Source organism: Nymphalis io, chromosome 13 (genome assembly GCF_905147045.1).
Source record: "Nymphalis io chromosome 13, ilAglIoxx1.1, whole genome shotgun sequence".
NCBI classification, from domain to species: Eukaryota; Metazoa; Arthropoda; class Insecta; order Lepidoptera; family Nymphalidae; genus Nymphalis; species Nymphalis io.
In genome coordinates this window covers 12717774-12737003 of record NC_065900.1, presented here as the reverse complement: position 1 = coordinate 12737003, position 19230 = coordinate 12717774, and the positions used below count along the sequence as shown (strand labels likewise).

Below are 19230 nucleotides of genomic sequence, written 5' to 3'. Positions count from 1 at the left end.
GTAGGTAGATTATACTAAATATTGAATATGCTGTACTTGACATCCTAAGACTAATTATAAACAAACAAAATTTTTGTACCTCCAAAGGCTTAGATAAATATATTTTTTTAAATAAATAATAAAGAAATATTGTACTAGAACAGATTCTAAGGATCAATAAAAAATATTATTATTTTGTAATTGGATAATAGCAAACATATCCATTACAGCGTAGATATCTAAATCAATGTTAGGGGTTATCAAATAAGTACCGACGGCATTAAATTATTTATTAAATAGTACAAAATATTTTGTTATATTTTATATTTGTAAATAATTAAATATTACAAAAATACCTGTACAAATAATAATACAAATAATAAATTATCATTATTGTGTTGCTGCTGAATTATAAATACAAATTAACTACTTAAATGAAACTACAGTGGTTAAGATTCCCGTATTTCAGCCAATGGACCATCTCCTCTAGTAGTTTTTAGGTTTTTTTCTCAGACTCGTTATAATTAAGAGGCATTACAACGCATAGAACTATTAAATATTTTAATAATTTAATACAGATAGAAAAAGTGTTATAAATTAACCGTTGAATCAAATCTACTTTAGCTGTTGACACTAAATTACGATTTACTTCGCTGACAATATTAAATAAAAAAAATACATAAAATGTTTATGGATGTTTTTGCTATCCGTACCTTGTTCTTGACTTTAAAGTTCATAGATTCTTACAAATATCTTGTTCATTAGTAGTTACAAGAGACAAGTGCATAGAATATTACATAACTACCTATTATGGTTATAAAACTATACAATATTTTTTTTATTTCAATATTATTCAGGAGTTTGAAATGTGAGGTATAGATATAAATACATTTTTTCATTATTTGAAGACATAATTATGTTTCTAGATTATATAGTTAATATTAAAGTTTTTGTATAAAAAATCTTAATAGTTAAATTTATTTTATAAATAAAAACAAGACTGTTTTTGCACAGGTAATTCATAAGCTTCAAGCCACTTACCATCAACGTGTATCAAAAAGAAAAACTTCTTGCAGTTGTAAACACATGCATAATTATAAAAACAAAATTATTTATTTTTCAGACCACAGAAAGCACAGACACTGAAACATTGCTGAAAACATATAAAAACTACATAAACGCATCACATGACCTTGATAAAAGTGATAGAAATATCTTGAAGACCTGGACTGCAGACTTCCAGGTACAGTTGGTGAACGTCACCACCCACTATCGACTAGAAATGACGAGACACAAGGAACACAGCTTCATGAGTATCAAAACAAATTCTAAGGTATTTCATTGTATTCAAAACTCTTGATTAAGCTTCTGAGCTCGTTGAGTGCCACGTTTCAATGTGTGATAATTATGAATTCATGATTTAACCAACTGCCCGAGACGTGACCCAAAAGTGCACAATCCATCCATCTATCAAATCGACACGATCAACGACATGACCGGACATAATTCAGGCTGTCTAAAGTTCCGGACTGAGAATTTCTTTACGAAAAAAAAAAGTAGTGGTCCGCCCGTAAACATTGGTATTGTAAGAAACATTAACGACAATGCGCCACCAACCTTATGCTTATTCTTTTGTATTTAATTCTTAATCTATTACCACTTCAGTTAATTTAGTACCAAATTATTGAATTTCAGTGGAACGAGTGCATCACTTTGCATAAGACTGAGATAGATGGCGCTGAGAAATCGTATTACATCGACGAAAGTAAATGTCTGAAGATTGCGAACGCCGAAGAGGGGAAGAAGAGACATGCGGTTTATCAGATGGAGAAAGAGGTACAGTATATACACTATATGAATAATTTGAGGAGTGTATAAAGTTCCTTACTTTGTAAAAAAATCTCGAAAAATTATATGATAAAAATATAATAATTATTTTCTTATTGCACAATACATACTGGTTTACAAGGTTATTGCTAAATAAATAAATAATGTTTGTACGGTTTCCTTGGCATGACAAATGATGATGAAAAACATATGAAAATGTATAGCGAAATTAGCTTGGAGACGTTTTTGCGTTTGTAGTAGTACGCAGTCAGCAGAAAAATAAATAAACGTAAACTTTTTATATTTTGTTTATTTTTATAGGTATTTAATATTATACGCATTAAACGTTTTAATATCCAGACATTTCGTAGTCGTCCTCATCCTCACTTTCATCCGATAAAATATAATTTATGAAAATGAGGCCTATCTAAGGCCTCGTCCTACTCTGAAATTACTTTTCCTCTAAAATAGCATGCAAACAAACAATTCTCCATTCCTCTACAGTCATGGCGTTAAAGTTTTTCTCAGCTAATGTCATTATAGCATTCATATTTAATATGCAATTTTAAATAAAATGACACTTCTAACGCTAATTATGTAAGAATTCAAAGCACATGGTAGCTAGCAAAACTGGTTAGTATCGGTTTAAGTCACTATGTATTAGAACGTTATACGTTAAGCTAAATGATATGTAATAAAAGAAAATCATGAAACTAAATAAACTTATTAAAAAAAAAACAAATAATAGCAAGGGAGAAAGCAAGGCTTCAATAAAACACGAAAAGTTTGATGAATTGTTTGTATTTTCAGATAAGAAAATGGCGTAAGAGCTACAAATATTTGCTGAAACAGTGCAACTCAAATAACCCTGGCGACGAGAATTCAGCTGGGATTTGTTTAGTTGAATATGTACGTGTTCAGTTATTATATATTACTAGATAACCTACTAGGTTAGAACATAACGACAGTGGTGTGAATCATAAAGACAGCAAACCAGGCACGCACCAATAAATTTTCATGTGTTTGTAATTCATATCATCTATTCTACCGCCAAACAGCAATACTTAGTACTGTTATCTTCCGGTTCGATAAATGTCAGTGAAACTATAGGCACAAGGGACATAATTCTTAGTTCCCAAGATTGGTGGCGCATTGGCGATGTAAGGCAATAGTTAGATTTATCACTAAAGAAAGCATCTTTAAAAAACTTGCACGTGATGTTGAAATTCTGCCACATGTTTATCCACCGATACGCATTGGAGAAGTGTGGTGGAATATCAATACCGTCTAAAGAATAAATGGCCTTTGCCTAGCAGAAGAATTTTCACAGACTGTTATTTTACATACTCTTAAACAAAGAGAGCCGAGATGCCACAGCACACATCTGATCAAGCAGCAAGAATCTCAAATAAAAATAGTGGATTCTATCACGATTAAGCACCAGCCCGTTGTTGTTTTGTTTATGTGCCCGTCATTTACATTAATTAATATAATTTTCAATTATTTTTAATATTATACCCATTTAAAAGGTGAAGTCAGAAGTTAAAATGTGAAGGTTTTTTTAATTTGATATCGTCTATTACTATATTTTTACTTTTCTCAAAAGATATAATATACCTTTCGTTTTTTTCTCAAATTGTTTCAGATGCAAAAGGACAATTATCATATTACATTCCAACGCTTGATTCTTCTAAAACTCGAGTCAATGTCCGATCTGTATTCTCAGATACTTACGTCGCTCCGAGACTGTGAGAGTTGTTTGAAGAAAACTCTGTTCAATTATATAAACGAAGTACGAACAATAATGGACAATTTGAATCGTTGTTACAAAAGAAAAAGTTAGTCATTATTTAAAGTTATGTTAGCTAATAACTTATAGAAAAAAACGGAAATATGAACGTTGTGGATTCGTCTATGTAAAATTTATATGGTTGACGTTTTTATTTACTTTTCACACTTTATTAATATCAATTTATAGTTTTATATATTTATAGACGCGATCAGTTTGAATCGCGAGTGAACCAGTGTCATTACAAGAATAAGGATCATGACACCTTAAATTATTTTTAATGGTTGTAGTACTTTGTGCGAACTCGTCTGGGTAGGTACCACCGTACCACCCACTCATCAGATATTCTACCGCAAAACAGCAGTACTTGGTATTCTTGTGTTCCGGTTTGAAGGGTGAGTGAGATAATGTAATTACTGGCACAAGGGACATATCATCTTAGTTCCCAAGGTTGGTGTCGCATTCCCATGTAAGGAGTTGTTTATACTTCATCAGTGATAGCCTAGTGGTCCACTTACCAGGTGACACATTTACCCTTATAAAATATATATAAACGGCTTTGCTTGCAAATTGCGCAACATAACGTAATATGTTAAAATACATATTAGGTTACAGCAGAGTTATTATAAAAACCTTATCCATGAAAAATACATATGTATGTACCGATTTTTATACACTGTTTGACCGAACAATACAATTTCAAATATTTTTTTTTTTTTTTATAGAATAGGAAGGCGGACGAGCATATGGGCCACCTGATGGTAAGTGGTCACCAACGCTCTTAGACATTGGCATTGTAAGAAATGTCAACCATCGCTTACATATCCAATGCGCCACCAACCTTGGGAACTAAGATTTTATGTCCCTTGTGCCTGTAATTACACTGGCTCACTCACCCTTCAAACCGGAACACAACAATATCAAGTATTGCTGTTTTGCGGTAGAATATCTGATGAGTGGGTGGTACCTACCCAGACGAGCTTGCACAAAGCCCTACCACCAGTTAATATATACAATTTCAAATATACTAATATATACAATACTAATATATATAATTTCAAATATATATATATAAGATGTAATGATTTAGCATAGATAAAAAAACAACTGAAAAATAATTAAAATACTCAAATTAGTTAAATATAGTTTTATTTCGTTGTACGTTTCATAAAAAATAATATTCGACTAAAGCATATATATACAGAGGAGCACAAACAATATAAACTTACATAGCTAGAAATAGTATAACCTATTTTGTACACAATAAAATACTATGGCAATACTTTATGGTAAGACTATATAAATATTGTTCTACATATATCGCTTGACAATTAATTTTTTATATGTTAGAAAACATTGAAAAAGTACCGCAGTCATTGATATTAGTTCAACATTTATTTTAATCGATATCATATTTAATTTACAAAACAATAGTTTAAATCACGCTTGCTTACTCTAACCAAGAAACGATTCGTTTCGTTTACTGATAGTAGAATTGTCTGCGAAGCGTAATTCAGATGTTAACATTAGTTTGTTACTATGTACTTTCTACAACGAATAACGGATTAAAGAGTAAAATGTATGAAAATGACAGGAATTAAAAATCACCTATTGTATAAATAAAAAAATTATAGACGCCAATTAAACAATTTTATTATCCGTAAGCAAATGTTTCTTTTTTAAAAAAGTTACCGGTCTTAAAAAATTAACATAAAATAAATGCCTTATTTGTGTTTTAGTACAGACCTTTGTAGTTATATACATTAGATATATAATTCCGTTTCATTTAGGCTGACGAATTTCAACTCTAGTCCCCACTTGTCAAACAGATAAGGCAAATTTTATCAAAATTATTTTAATGCGTTTTGAAATATTTGGCAACATACTAATAAATATTGTTTTATACATAATTCACAAATTATTTCATAGGACGGATGTTTAATTCTTTGAATATTTAGTCATATATATTTTTCCTAATATAATTTTAAACAATATTTGTAGATTTTGGCAGGATGTATAATATACAAAAAGGCATGTACGTTTTGATTTTATTTCTTAAAATATATTGTTTATTTATATACATAATATTTGTGATTATTTACATATTATTGTGTCAAGTCAAAAAAATATGCTACTGTAGAAAAAAAAGGGTTTATTTTTCTTTGATATGAACATAGATCGAGACCGATTTTTTAATTAACAATGTCAGTATTATGCCTATAGAAATTATTAACTTAATCTATGCATTACCTACTATTTACATCAAGTAAAACGGACGTTGACAACCTATTAACCTTTACGAAAATATTAAAAGAGATAAAAAATATAAAGAAAATATCTTTTAAATCATCTGTTAATTACTAATAACATTCATAATTCGAATTAAATCTTAATATATAACCTATATACCTATATCTACAAGTATAATATTCGCAATCTAAAATGAACTGGAAGTATTTTTTTTATGAACAAACGAGACTAGTATATATATATAGTAATATCGTATCTTAGTTAGAAATGCGGTTACGCATATTTCGTAACAGCCGCGCACAGCTTCGGGGCGAGGAGATGTTAGGTACTCGTGTCTTTTTCCCTGACAACTTTTAATCAAAATTTCATTATCATAAGTGAAAGCATAGCAAGGACACTATCGCATTTATAACATTAGTAAAGATTATAACACAATAGTCGAAGACTTCTGGTCAGCTAAGTTAGATTACTGGTATTATATATTATATAGTTTTGGTGTATATGAAAAGAGTTTAGTATAATACGAATTACATTGTTTCAACTTGTCATTAGATTATCGTTTTTAATAAATTAATACATTGCCAACATGCGTTATTTAAATTAAGTCTTTATTTACATGATATTATGATATATTTTTCTAAACTCCTGTTTTAGTGTGTGATCTGAAACAAAAGATAATATTCATGTTATATTTACTGTTACAACAAAATGTTTCTGATGCAAAAATATGTACTTAAATGTAATGTAATTATGCACTTTTTACACGCGTACTGTTTTGTAATAATATAATAATAATAATATCCTGGAACAATTTTCACACACGGCCATCTTAAGCTTATACAAAATTTGTACTATGGAAACCAGACAACTGATATACAACATATACTATTTTTCTTTTGTAAAGACATACTTATATAAATAATTACACCCAAAATCAGGACTAACAGACATGTTCATGAACACAAATATCTGTCCTGGGTCGGAATCGAACCCACAACCTTCGGCGTGAAAGGCAATCCACCAACCAAGCCAACCGGCTCGTCTTTTTGTTTTAGGCGGTTTTGAGTTGCACAACATTTTTGTCTTCTTTATCTTCTATCAATTGAAGTTTGGTGGAGATGCAGATAATCTGGCTGCTGGGAGCGGTTGCGTTTATCTATATTTCATTTCAATTGAACAGGTTTAAATTGTATTTTGAAATCATTTTAAATCTTTTTTTTTTTACTTATTTTTCTGTCTTTATTGCGATACAGTGTCGTTGTTGCTCTTGCTTATACTATATGTAATACTTTAAATACAATAACAAATTTACCATGACAATGGTCCGAGACCAGCCGGTCTCGGGGGAGGCTCCGGCGTATCAGGAGAAGGCGGCTTAAACGTGCTGCCCTGAAAATTAAATAAAATACTACATAAATAACTGTTACCGACACCTGAGAGAGTGTGGGTATAATAGAAGTAGGTACACACCACTTATAAAGAAATACTTGTGTTTGTCTGAAATAAGTAGGGTAGTGTGTGTGCGTGTGTGTGCGTGTGTGTGCGTGTGTGTACCTGGAAGCCGAGTGCGGCCTCGAGCGGCGTGGGCGAGTCTCCGGCCAGCGTGGCGTAGTCGCCGCGCCCGCCCGCTATCGTGGCGTACGTGTTGTCGGCCTGCATACGGAACAGATAATTAAGGCGCATGGAAGCAATAAGTCACTTTGTCAATAGTTAAAATGCTTTTCATATTTTTTATTTTTAATATTATATCGTTAAATGTGTCCCAACTCAATTTGGCACAACAGCTACAACACCATGTCAATCAGCCTGCTTAACCGGTTTACCGATAGCAAGACATCGCACCCAGCAAGCACTGGGCACTAGGTGTCTGGGTTGGTACCACTCAATCACACATTATTCTACCGCCAAATAATTATATTTTTTCAAATTAAAAATGTCGAGATGGCCCAGTTGTAAGAACGCGTGAATCTTAACCGATGATCGTGGGTTCAAACCCGGGCAAGCACCACTGAATTTTCATGTGCTTAATTTGTGATTATAATTCATCTCGTGTTTACGTGCTGAAGGAAAACATCGTGAGGAAACCTGCATGTGTCTAATTTCACTGAAATTCTGTCACATGTGTATTCTACCAACCCGCATTGGAACAGAGCGGTGGAATAAGCTCCAAGCCTTCTCCTCAAAAAGAGGAGAGGAGGCCTTTCGCCCAGCAGTGGGACATTCACAGGCTGATATGGTATGGAAATTAAAAATATATTCACTAAGGGAGGCTGTTCCGCATTCTGTTCGTTTTGATCTCCGAAGACGTTCATGGTCAGTTCCTGTTCTTCGTAAGGTCTCAACTTCGTCTCCAGCCACAGAGGGTTCTCAGTAGTGCTCAACTCTTCTAATATTCGCCGTCTCGCCAGACTGTCACCTTTGCTCGATTGAAGCGATGGAGGGGGTATCACCCTGGAATAAGGCGCCCTATAAATTGCTTCGATATAGTATTTCATTTATTATTTACATATATTTATTATTATTTATTTATGACCGATTATCATGAAATTTCATTAATTCACAATTACTCTTTTGGGTATTTTTGCTCTAACTACAGTTCAAATTGCAAAACTAAGATATAAAATAGTTGTAACGAAGTTTATTGACTATTCGCCTTGGCTATTGCCGAAATATTATTGATTTAAAAACATATTACTCACCAATGCTTAAGACAGGCGCAAACGACTATAAATGTCACAATTCCCGTAAACAGCACAATCAGAAGAGCTATCAGCGTCGCCAGAGCTGGATCGAAACTGTCCGGCGCTGAAAAAATAAATAATGAATCAATATCTACAGAAACAAATTACATAGACTATATAAATCTGGGTATAATGTTAGGATAAGAGAGTCAGATTTAATTATATACATATATTTGTTCCTAAGGTAAGCAAGTTAATGCCACATATAATGATATATATAATATAATTTTAAATTCATCAATTATAATACGCCCACACTCACGGCGGAAATCGAACCCGAAACCGCAGAGCAGAAGTCCCAGTCTATATATTATTGAATGTTTAAACACTCGTTTCAGAACATAAGACGAAACTCAAAAATAAGGGGGTGGCTTTGTCTGGGCGAGAGTATGTCTTGCATGTAGATATTCTCCGAGATGTTTTTTTATCGTATAATGTAAAGGCTGACCTTTCGAAGTAGCACTGGCAGCGATGAGGGTCTCGACACCAAACTGCTGGTACACATCTTTGAGCTGGTCGTATTTCGAGTCGATAGTTTCTAGCACTTTGTCAACTGGTAACACTTGGTACGACTCCGGGTCCACTGCGTGTAAATGGATCTCACACCTGTGTTAATAATAATAGCAAATACTAAAATTTAAATAACAACATTCATAAGGAAGAACTAGCATGTGCCATGTTAACCATCCATGGTTGGTATATTTATATCAGAGCGTCACGGTCAAGCGATCCCATGGCGCTCTTCGATAAGACAGATAGGGTACTGCTGGTTTTTTATTGGGTATTCCGATGTTCGGGGCGCACTCGGCGCCTTGGACACCGGTGAGCCTCACATACCCGCGTAATGCGTAATGCGTTTTTCCAGCGTTAAAAAAAAGGTATATATTTATATGTATAGTGGAATTCGATGGCCGGTGTAAAAATAAATAAACAAATTCAGAATTTGAAATAGCATCACATAATTGGTCAAAATCAAATATAATGTATTGTATTCACTATGTTAATAAAATGAAATAATAATAAAATGAAAGTGGATATAAGTACTTAAGCAAAATAGTTTTGTATTATAAATAAAATATATTATTATACAACGTACCAGTCGTCATACCGCCTATCCGCTTGCACGAGTGGTAGCCTTCTACCCGCGACCAGCAAAGCTTGTCCAGCATCAGCAAGCTTCTTTTGTACCCCTTCCACTGGAGCTGAACATCCTCGAGATACTACCATTCGGATGAGGGATGATCGGTCGATTATCCAGAGCTAGAATAAATAGCTGATATGAATTTTGTATGTTGTATTTTTAATTAGTTCGAAACACTAGATACTTATTCGGACGCAAAGATTACAAAAGACTATTCCACGCTTTCGTTCTCCGAAAAACACTTATCGAACACAAAGACTACCGATTCAATACTGAACTCTCATTGGTCGTCTATTGCGTCATCAGCTGCTATTGACCAATGACCATTCAGATAAAAGAAAATTTGTTAATTCGACTTTGATCAACATTTAAAAAGTAAAGGGTAATTGAGAGAGGTAATAATGCAAAAGTTAGTATTATGTTATATCACCTATTGAAAGGACGTTTAGAATGAATGCTGTAACCAGTACTTACATAAACCTGGGCCTTGGCCTGTCTGTGCGGCGGCGCAAGTTCCTGTGCAATAACGTCCAGCACGAAACGGTCGTTGTTGTACTCAGACATGTAGTTAGCCGTCGTTAGAATACCTACAAAATATTGTTCATAATTTTTTTACACACACAAATATTAGATCCTTATGAAATTAGCGTTTTGTCGTAATGACCACTTTGATCTGAAATATCTCCTCTTTGGTTAAGAATTCCAAATTCAAATTTATAAATTAATTTACCTAATACATTTGAATTTTGAACAGTCATTCATTTGTTTTTTCCTCATTATTTTTTCTTTGGCGTCGCTTATTACCGCACAATGGAAAACATGAAATATCGGTACATTTACGAGTAAGAGGTCTACCGTGGCACCAGTGCTGCAGAAACAGCTCGAAGGATTAAATGATGTGTACGTCGCTGGTGTCGCAAAAGAAAGCACGGTACGTTTTTGGTTTCAACGTTTTCGTTCTGGATTTCGACCTTTAGAATCAACCCCATGGACGACCGGAGACCAAAGTGGAAAATGAAGAATTAAAGTCTATTGTAGAAGCGGATCCATCACAAAGCACTTCAGAGATAGCTGCAGGCTTCGGCGTAAGTGATAAAACCGTATTAATCCACTTGAAGCAAATCGGTAAAGTAAAAAAACTTGAACGATCGGTACCTTATGAATTGAATGAATCGAACTTGCAAATACGCGTCGACTGCTGTATTAATTTGCTCAACCGACACAATAGTGAAGGGATTTTAAATCGAATCATTACTTGTGATGAAAAGTGGATACTGTACGATAATCGGAAACGCTCGTCGCAATGGCTGAACCCTGGAGACCCCGCCAAATGCCCTAAACGAAAATTGACAGTTGAAATTGAAATTGAAAGTTACTTGTAAGTGTTTGGTGGACTAGCGTCGGTGTCGTTCACTTCAGCTTTCTAAAATCTGGTCAAACGATTACGGCAGATATCTATTGTCAGCAACTGCAAACCATGAAGGAAGAACTAGCTGCTAAACAACCGAGATTGGTCAATCGCTCTAGGCCACTGCTGCTTCACGACAACGCAAGACCGCACACTGCACAACAAACAACCACTAAGTTAGATGAGCTACAATTGGAATGTCTGCGACATCCACTGTACTCCACTGTAAATTCAACTCCGATGCGACAGTCCAAACCGCTTTCAAAGAGTTTATTGTTTCTCGCCCCCATGGTTTTTTTATTAAAGGGATCAATGAACTACCTATGTGATGGCAAAAGTGCATAGATAACAACGGTATATACTTTAATTAATTAAATATATTTTACAAAAAAAAAAACACTTTATATTCCTCCCGTACAAAACACCAATTTCATATGTAAGGACCTAATATATAACTTATTGTAAATAAAATTTTGTAATTTACAGGCGGCTTTCAATTATTTCTACTTTAGGGGAGAGGACTGATCATTAACACATGTTCTTTAATTAGCCTAGCTGTAATAGCCAGCTACACTAAGTCCTAGATCAATCATATAACCTTCATAAATATTGAGAAGTAAATATTATAATGTAAAAAAGCTCAGTTGGAAAACCCCTACAGATCTTGTTTTTCTGCAGCGACAACGTACATAAGTTGTAGTATTAATAATTTCGCCCAACATATTTAAAAACAGTGAACTTAGAACACACGCAATACTGGTATTAATAATAATCTAAATTACAGACCGTCCTGGCTAACGTTAAACGGTGAAGGCACAACGCTGCCAGTGGACTGAGACGCGCCGAACTTGTACAGGTTCGAGGCGGCCACCATGTAGACCAGCGTGCCATTCTCGTCGAGGTCGGGGTCCTCAGCGACGATAGATATGATGGGCTCGTTGACGCGGGCCGTATGTTTAATTCCTGGTGAACAAATAAAAAAACATTTTTTTTGATAATTCATACTAATTTTTACTTACACTTTTTATGTATTAATTTTATATATAAAACAAAAATCGATTATTTGTTTTTCGTTGTGTTTAAACAAAATTAATTAAATATGAAATGTATTAAAAAAATATATTTTAATTTTTTTTAATTCAATTTTCACAGAAAAATAAATTTTTATATGACAAAAATATTTTACCTGCATAATATATTTTTTGTTGGAATTTCGGCTCGTTATCATTTTCATCTAATATCTTAATTTTAACAGTGGTCACACTGATGTCTTGGCTATCTGTGCTGTTGTCTATGGAGTTCAAGATGGCCGCCGCATGCTCTAGTATCGGATTGTTACTGGCATATATTGTCATCGAATATTCGTCTTCTATTTCTCTATAAATTATGTCCATTCATATATAATTATGATTGTATTCATTCGTTTGCTGGTACATACATAGTAAATAATATATCATTAAGGATCCTGTGGCTAGTCAATAATTAAACGATTAATTAGGTATAAATAAATATATAAAATTTTAATTTAAGATAAATCAGTACTGTAAGAAAAAATAATGGAAATGAATTAAAAATTAAACAATAGTTAGCACGCAAAATTGCTACAAATAAGTCAAGTTTTTTTTAAATTATAAAATAGATATGCGGACTGGCAATCATTATGAACAGATATGACAGAATTTGATCATACGATACATACAGGCTACACGTATTTTTCTTTCACCGGAGTATACGAGATGAATTTTAAACACAAATTAAGTACGTGAAAACATAACAGTTCTTGCCCAGGAAACCGCATTACCATTTTTTTACCTGTCAAAAGTCATATTAGCTCGAATGATCCCTTGTGTTCTGTCTAGTGTGAATCCTCCATCCTGATTGCCTTCCAGTACATGATAGTATACCTTTCCATTATCACCCGAATCTTTGTCTATCGCTTTGACGCTTCCTGAAACGATTTTTTAATTGTATTAATTCAGCATAGATATTAATAAGTAATTTAATCTGTGGTTATTTATTTAGTTATTTGAATGAGAATGAGAAAAGTATAATGAGTTTTTTTATTTCTCATCGTTAGTAGTATTAAAAGTTCTTACATAAATGCCTTTAAATATATTTTAACTTAACAGTAAGCAAAAATTAAAAAAAACTAATAAAAATATTTCAATCTTTCTTATAGGACTTTTTCGTATTTGTGTAAGTGACTGCAAGGCATTAACTTCTGACACAGAATTAACTAAATAAACAAATACTTTTTAAATACACAAATAATTTATTAGAAAATTAAAAAATATATATAATCTCACCAACAATAATTCCAGAAGGTAGATTTTCTTTTACTGAAAATTGGTAGTGGCGATGAAGAAACCTTGGAGCGTGATCTTCGTCATCCACTAACACCACAGTTAGAAGACGCAACGTTTCAAATTGAGCTGGCTTACCATTGTCTACTGCCGCTATTACCAACTGTAAGAAATCAATATAAAAACCGATATAATGTACATAATGTTTTTACATCCATATTTTTATGGCAACATTTTGAAGATAGGGCTTCTATGTCGCATATTATTTTCTAAATCTTTGTAACTGGACACACAAAATTATGCTTGCAGTTCTCATATTGTTTATTAATTTATTTATTTTTCAAAATTAGAATACGTTTTATTTTCTTGATCGGTTAGTTATGAAATTTAACTTTTGTAATTCAAGAAAGTAGGCATAGAGAGATCTAGTTGTTCTTTAAAGGTGGTATTTTTTGATCTAAACGGAACTTTAAAAACGTAATGAAAATAAAATTTGTTTGCAAAACTCTTATTACCTGATATTCAGCCTGTTGTTCTCTATCTAAGAAAGTTTTCGTCTTAAGCTCGCCTGTATTCTTGTCGAGACTGAACTCTTGAGTTTCACCAACATTTTGATTATCCACTTTCAGATAGTAGGAAACTTGACCGTTTTCTCCAGAATCTTCATCTGTAGCTTCCACCGTCGTTACGAGATAATCGGCTTGCGCTGCGTGCTATAGAAAGTTAATGAAGTAGTTTATTTTATGGAGACAAATAGAGGTAGATCAGGATCGATCAAATCGGCGAAGACTCGATTTTAAATAGAATAGCCATGTAATCGTACGGTCAGTAGTTTGACAATGTCGTTTAAATTTTGGGTTTAATGTCTAATCATTAGAAACGTTCAGTCTTAAACGATCTATTCGGTCTGAGTATACCAAAAATTATAAAACATTTAATCGGACAGAGCTTATAATTTCCCTAGGACGTATCTCAGGTTGTCGCGGAGCGGGAGCGGGAAGAGGACGGCGCTGCAGACCCGCTCCGAAATGCATAACGCGTTTTTCCAGCGTTAAAAAAAGGACGTACCTCGGGCACCTCGAGCACGCGCAGGTCGGCGGCGGGGCGCACGAAGGCGGGGCTGTGCCGGTTGACGCGCAGCGCGGCGATGTCCACGCGCGCGCTGTCGGCGTGGCCGCGCCCGCCCGCGTCGCGCGCGCCCACCGTCAGCTGGTACGTCGTGTCGCCGGACACCGCTTTGGCGGGGTATATTATACCGCTGTTTGGATCTACCGTGAACACTCCTGTTGGGGATATGAATTAAATTAATTATAATCACCTAATATCAAACGTTTTTTTCACGTATGCTCTTTGTGTTATCATTTTACAAGACAAATTATATGTAACGAGAAGAATTGGCGAGTGACTGTTTTTACTCTTATTTGAAAATCTTTCGATAATTTTTATTTATCCTGTAAATAGTACTAGCTCCAAGCTTTTATATTAAGTATAAGTATCTTGTACGAAATAATGTACATTAATTATTAAAAAAAATATCATTTAAAATTATCAAAATTTTTTTTTATAGAATAGGAAGGCGGACGAGCATATGGGCCACCTGATGGTAAGTGGTCACCAAACGCCCTTAGACATTGGCATTGTAAGGAATGTCAACCATCGCTTGCATATCCAATGCGCCACCAACCTTGGGAACTAAGATTTTATGCCCCTTGTGCCTGTAATTACACTAGCTCACTCGCCCTTCAAACCGGAACACACCAATATCAAGTAGTGCTATTTTGCGGTAGAATATCTGATGAGTGGGTGGTACCTACCCAGACGAGCTTGCACAAAGCCCTACCACAATCAAAATTAAAATATGATAATAATTAGGTTTATGCGAAACGATTCCAAAAACTTAAGTAATATATTTTACCTGATTCACTTTGTTGCAGTATGCTATAAACAACTTTCCCATTGATCCCGACATCTTTGTCCTCGGCGAGGACCTGGAGTATCGCGGCGGGGGGATCCAGCTGCAAGTTCTCAGCGATGGTACTCTTATATACCTTCTGAGTGAAGATCGGGGGATTGTCATTGATATCCAGCACCGTTATGTGTATCTGTTCAAAGATTATTATAGTACGTTAAACTTTGAAATTGAATGTATATAGCAAATCAAAAAGTTTTTATAATAAGCAACTATCCGCTAGGGACAAATCGTGTAAAGCAACACGGTAATCAGCTCACCGGCACGCTGGCGGACTTGCGCAGATGTGCGGGTGCACTGTCGGTGGCGACGGCGCGCAGCCACAACTCGGGCCACACCTCGCGGTCCACGCCGCCATCCGCCGATACTTGCACGACGCCCGACTGCGGGTCGATGCTGAACAGCGATGACGACTCGCCCGACAGGCTGTATGTTACCTTACCGAATTCTCCTAAAGAAAGCGTACATTTAGTATAATATGAAAATAGTGTTGCACTACATAGCATATACTAAAAGATCGTAAACCTTGGTCAAAGATTGGTGGTTACAACCCGGGCAAGTACAATTATTTTTTATGTTTTCATTTGTTTGTGTTTATAATATTCATTTCGCGCTCGGCGGCGTTAAAAATCATCGCGAGACATGCCATATGCGTATCCTCCAACACGCATTGGACGAGAATAATGAAATAACCCAAAACCTCAAGAAGAGAGGAGACCTTGGCCCAGTAATGAAACATTTACCTCGAAATTTTATAAAAAATAAGTTCAACAATTTGTTCTTACCTTCATCCTTATCAACCGCAGACACGGTAAGAACACTCGTACCCGCCTTCGCGTGTTCCTCCAACTCTGCGCTGTACGTTGAGTTCGTGAACTTGGGCTCTTCATCGTTCACATTCACAACCTCCACGAGTACCCCGGCAGACGTCGACAGCTGCGGCACACCGGAGTCGAACGCAACGAGCGTAAAGTTTATCGAATGGATTTTCTCGTAATCGATACGTTGTGATGTTTTGACAACACCTGTTAATCGTAATAATGTAATAAGAAGAAAATAGTTATATTTATTTTTTTGTATAGAATAGGAAGGCGGACGAGCATATGGGCCACCTGATGGTAAGTGGTCACCAACGCCCATAGACATTGGCATTGGCAAGAAATGTTAACCATCGCTTACATTACCAATGCGCCACCAACCTTGGGAACTAAGATGTTATGTCCCTTGTACCTGTAAATACACTGGCTCACTCACCCTTCAAACCGGAACACAACAATACCAAGTACTGCTGTTTTGCGTTAGAATAGCTGATGAGTAGGTGGTACCTACCCAGACGAGCTTGCACAAAGCTCTACCACCTACTGGTAATATTTAACATACTAATTATAAGTGGCTTACGCTATTTTAATTATGTAAGTCTTTAATAACTAAAATATTTTGTGTTCGGTTTAGTACTATTATAAAATAGTCCCTTATTTAGTTTAATCGAATATAAATGATATATCAATATAACTTAAGAAAAAAAGAACCTGTATAACTAATTCATAACTACGCGCTTAGATCAAAGTCGTTTAAAATATCTCGTGGTTCGCTCAAAGTTCAATCTTTATATTTAGTTGAACAAATACTAACAATTATAATTAACTTACCAGTGACATTATCGATTTCGAAGTAGGGGCTCGGGGGGTGTATGACAATTGCGGCGATGGGCGTCTCCCGATCAGTCGCCGTGTACGTGTTGAGTACGGTCCCTATTGGCTGCTCCTCCAGTATTCGCTCTACATAAGCTGGCTGACCGAAGACGGGAGCATGACGATTGACATCCACTATGTTTATTATTAATTCTCCTGAAATTTCGTTCAAAAATTCATTCTATTTCATTATGTATTGTATATTAGGCTTTATAATATTGGTAACATTTTGTTATAAATATCATCAAAATTAATATATAACGTATGCTTGATGGATTGATAAACTTTATGTAATAAAATAATATGCGTGGGATCTTTGTACACGTGACAAAAGTAAAACTTATTAATATCATAATTATTTCATTTAAAAGTTACATAAAATGTGTCGCGTTCGTTTGTTTTTAAAAATGTTTTATATTAAAAATCGGAAATACACGCATCAGAAGCGAAATCGTTCCGGTGCAGAAATGTTCTACTCAAAAGTTACATTGCGAAATTTACTCCTTCATTTATAAATGCGTTTTATTTTCAGGTGGTAGTAGAGCTATGTGCACGTGTGAGTACTATCCACCCATCAGATATTCTCCCGCAAATCAACAGTGCATAGTATTAAGAATAAACACCATTGGTCCTCTGCAGCGTGGGCGCCGACGCGTCCGTGACGGCGACCGGCAGCGTGACCACGGCGGCCCGCCCGCGGTCCACGCGCTGCGCGACCGCCACGCCGCCGTCGGCGCGCACGGAGAACCACGACCCGAATATCCCCTCCTCCGTCACCTGGCCAGAACCGCACCGGGATATAATGTACGTTAAAAGTATTGGTAAAAATTCATTAAGATAATAATATTCCATTTCCTCTTCCATATTCTTTCTAGAACATTTTATTGAATCGATTTATGTTGAATATAAAAATCATAGTGTATTAAATAGAAAATGATACTCGTAGACATTAAATAAATTTACTCCTTATGGAGAAGGTTTGGAACCTATTCCACCACGACGTTCCACTGCGGGTTTATCGATTTAGCAACATTTCCTCCAACAAACAATTAGATGCTCCATATCTACTGCTAAACACCCCTTCCTCCTCAGGCCTTAGAATGTTTTTATATATATAATAGATGACCATTCTCAATAAATAAACTATTTAACGCAAGTTTTTTAAAATCCTGAATGAATGATCCTGGTTTTAATGCGTTCAAATTAACAAACAAGATCAAATAAGTGTTATTAATTAATATTAATATTAGTACAAATAGATTAAAAATACCTTTATAATATAATACTACATAAGACGTATTTATATTCTACTATATTTACCTCTTTCCCATTCTTATCTACGGCTCGTATCGGCCGATCCGTGGCTAACTCGTAGAGCAACTGTCCGTTGTCGGTTATGTCCGGGTCCACCGCGGTGAGGTGGTGCAGGAGGGTGCCAACCTCTGCGTCAGCGGATACCTCCGCCCTCTGCACGGGAGGAGTGAAGGAAGGCTTCTTGTCGTTCACGTTGATCACGTGGATTGTGAGTTCCGTTGTTCCGGTTAGACTCGGTATACCTTAATTATATATTTGTGTGAAGTTCATCGGTATATTCACAAAATAAACAAACAAGTTAGTATAGGTCACGATTTAGACCGGCACAGGGTAATGTACAACTACAGACATTTACAATAATATTATATTACAATGGAAAAACTAAACAGTTGAATAAGGACGTAAGTTTTATACAAAGTTTGCTGGTTTAAAGTACAATTGAATTAGGATAAGCTATGTTTTTTAATTCACAGTATATTTTTTAAGTTTCTAAATGTTTCAATAAAAAAAGTTTCAAAAAATCCATACCCATATCAGTTGCTACGATTTGTATCCGATACGTGTTCTTCCGGTCGAAGTCCAGCTTGGCCGCCACGCTGACGACGCCCGTGACGTTGTCCACGACGAATGAGTCCAGAGCTCCTTTCTGGATGCCGTACTTGATCTCTGCATTTACCCCACTGTCCAAATCTGTTGCTCGGACTGCAGCGACTTCAGTACCTATATTATATATATATTATTTCAAATTGATAATTTCTCACTATCACTGAATATTTTTGTTTAATAAGGCTTTGGTACCGAACCAAAACAGCCTGTGA

At 35.2% G+C, this 19230-nt stretch overlaps 2 protein-coding genes across 5 annotated transcripts in view; one reads left to right on the top strand and one right to left on the bottom strand.

Moving 5' to 3' along the window:
• The first annotated feature begins 697 nt into the window (after positions 1-697).
• LOC126773035 (uncharacterized) lies at positions 698-4736 on the top strand. Of its 2 annotated transcripts, none has more exons than XM_050493657.1 (5): positions 698-852; positions 1103-1312; positions 1675-1815; positions 2617-2715; positions 3452-4736. In XM_050493657.1, the coding sequence occupies exons 1-5, from the start codon at positions 790-792 to the stop codon at positions 3647-3649; spliced, it is 711 nt and encodes a 236-aa protein (XP_050349614.1). In that variant the 5' UTR covers positions 698-789; the 3' UTR covers positions 3650-4736. The 2 variants fall into 2 exon arrangements, with proteins under 2 accessions (XP_050349614.1, XP_050349615.1); XM_050493658.1 differs by having other exon boundaries at positions 759-847.
• Positions 4728-19230, bottom strand: part of LOC126772992 (cadherin-87A-like) — a 53303-nt gene continuing 38800 nt past the window's right edge. The window contains exons 17-37 of one of the 3 annotated variants that reach the window (XM_050493593.1): positions 18941-19132; positions 18419-18654; positions 17722-17875; positions 17057-17254; positions 16193-16432; positions 15668-15858; positions 15354-15540; positions 14507-14721; positions 13954-14151; positions 13442-13601; positions 12948-13083; positions 12322-12512; positions 11922-12098; positions 10202-10314; positions 9683-9846; positions 9035-9192; positions 8545-8650; positions 8107-8311; positions 7400-7498; positions 7144-7234; positions 4728-6490 (exon numbers count right to left, since the gene is read on the bottom strand). In XM_050493593.1, coding sequence (XP_050349550.1) covers positions 7154-7234; positions 7400-7498; positions 8107-8311; positions 8545-8650; positions 9035-9192; positions 9683-9846; positions 10202-10314; positions 11922-12098; positions 12322-12512; positions 12948-13083; positions 13442-13601; positions 13954-14151; positions 14507-14721; positions 15354-15540; positions 15668-15858; positions 16193-16432; positions 17057-17254; positions 17722-17875; positions 18419-18654; positions 18941-19132 — 3401 coding nt within the window. In that variant the 3' untranslated portion in view covers positions 4728-6490; positions 7144-7153. Of the gene's footprint in view, positions 6508-7143; positions 7235-7399; positions 7499-8106; positions 8312-8544; positions 8651-9034; positions 9193-9682; positions 9847-10201; positions 10315-11921; positions 12099-12321; positions 12513-12947; positions 13084-13441; positions 13602-13953; positions 14152-14506; positions 14722-15353; positions 15541-15667; positions 15859-16192; positions 16433-17056; positions 17255-17721; positions 17876-18418; positions 18655-18940; positions 19133-19230 lie in introns of all 3 variants that reach the window. The other 2 variants (XM_050493594.1, XM_050493595.1) reach the window with 2 other exon arrangements.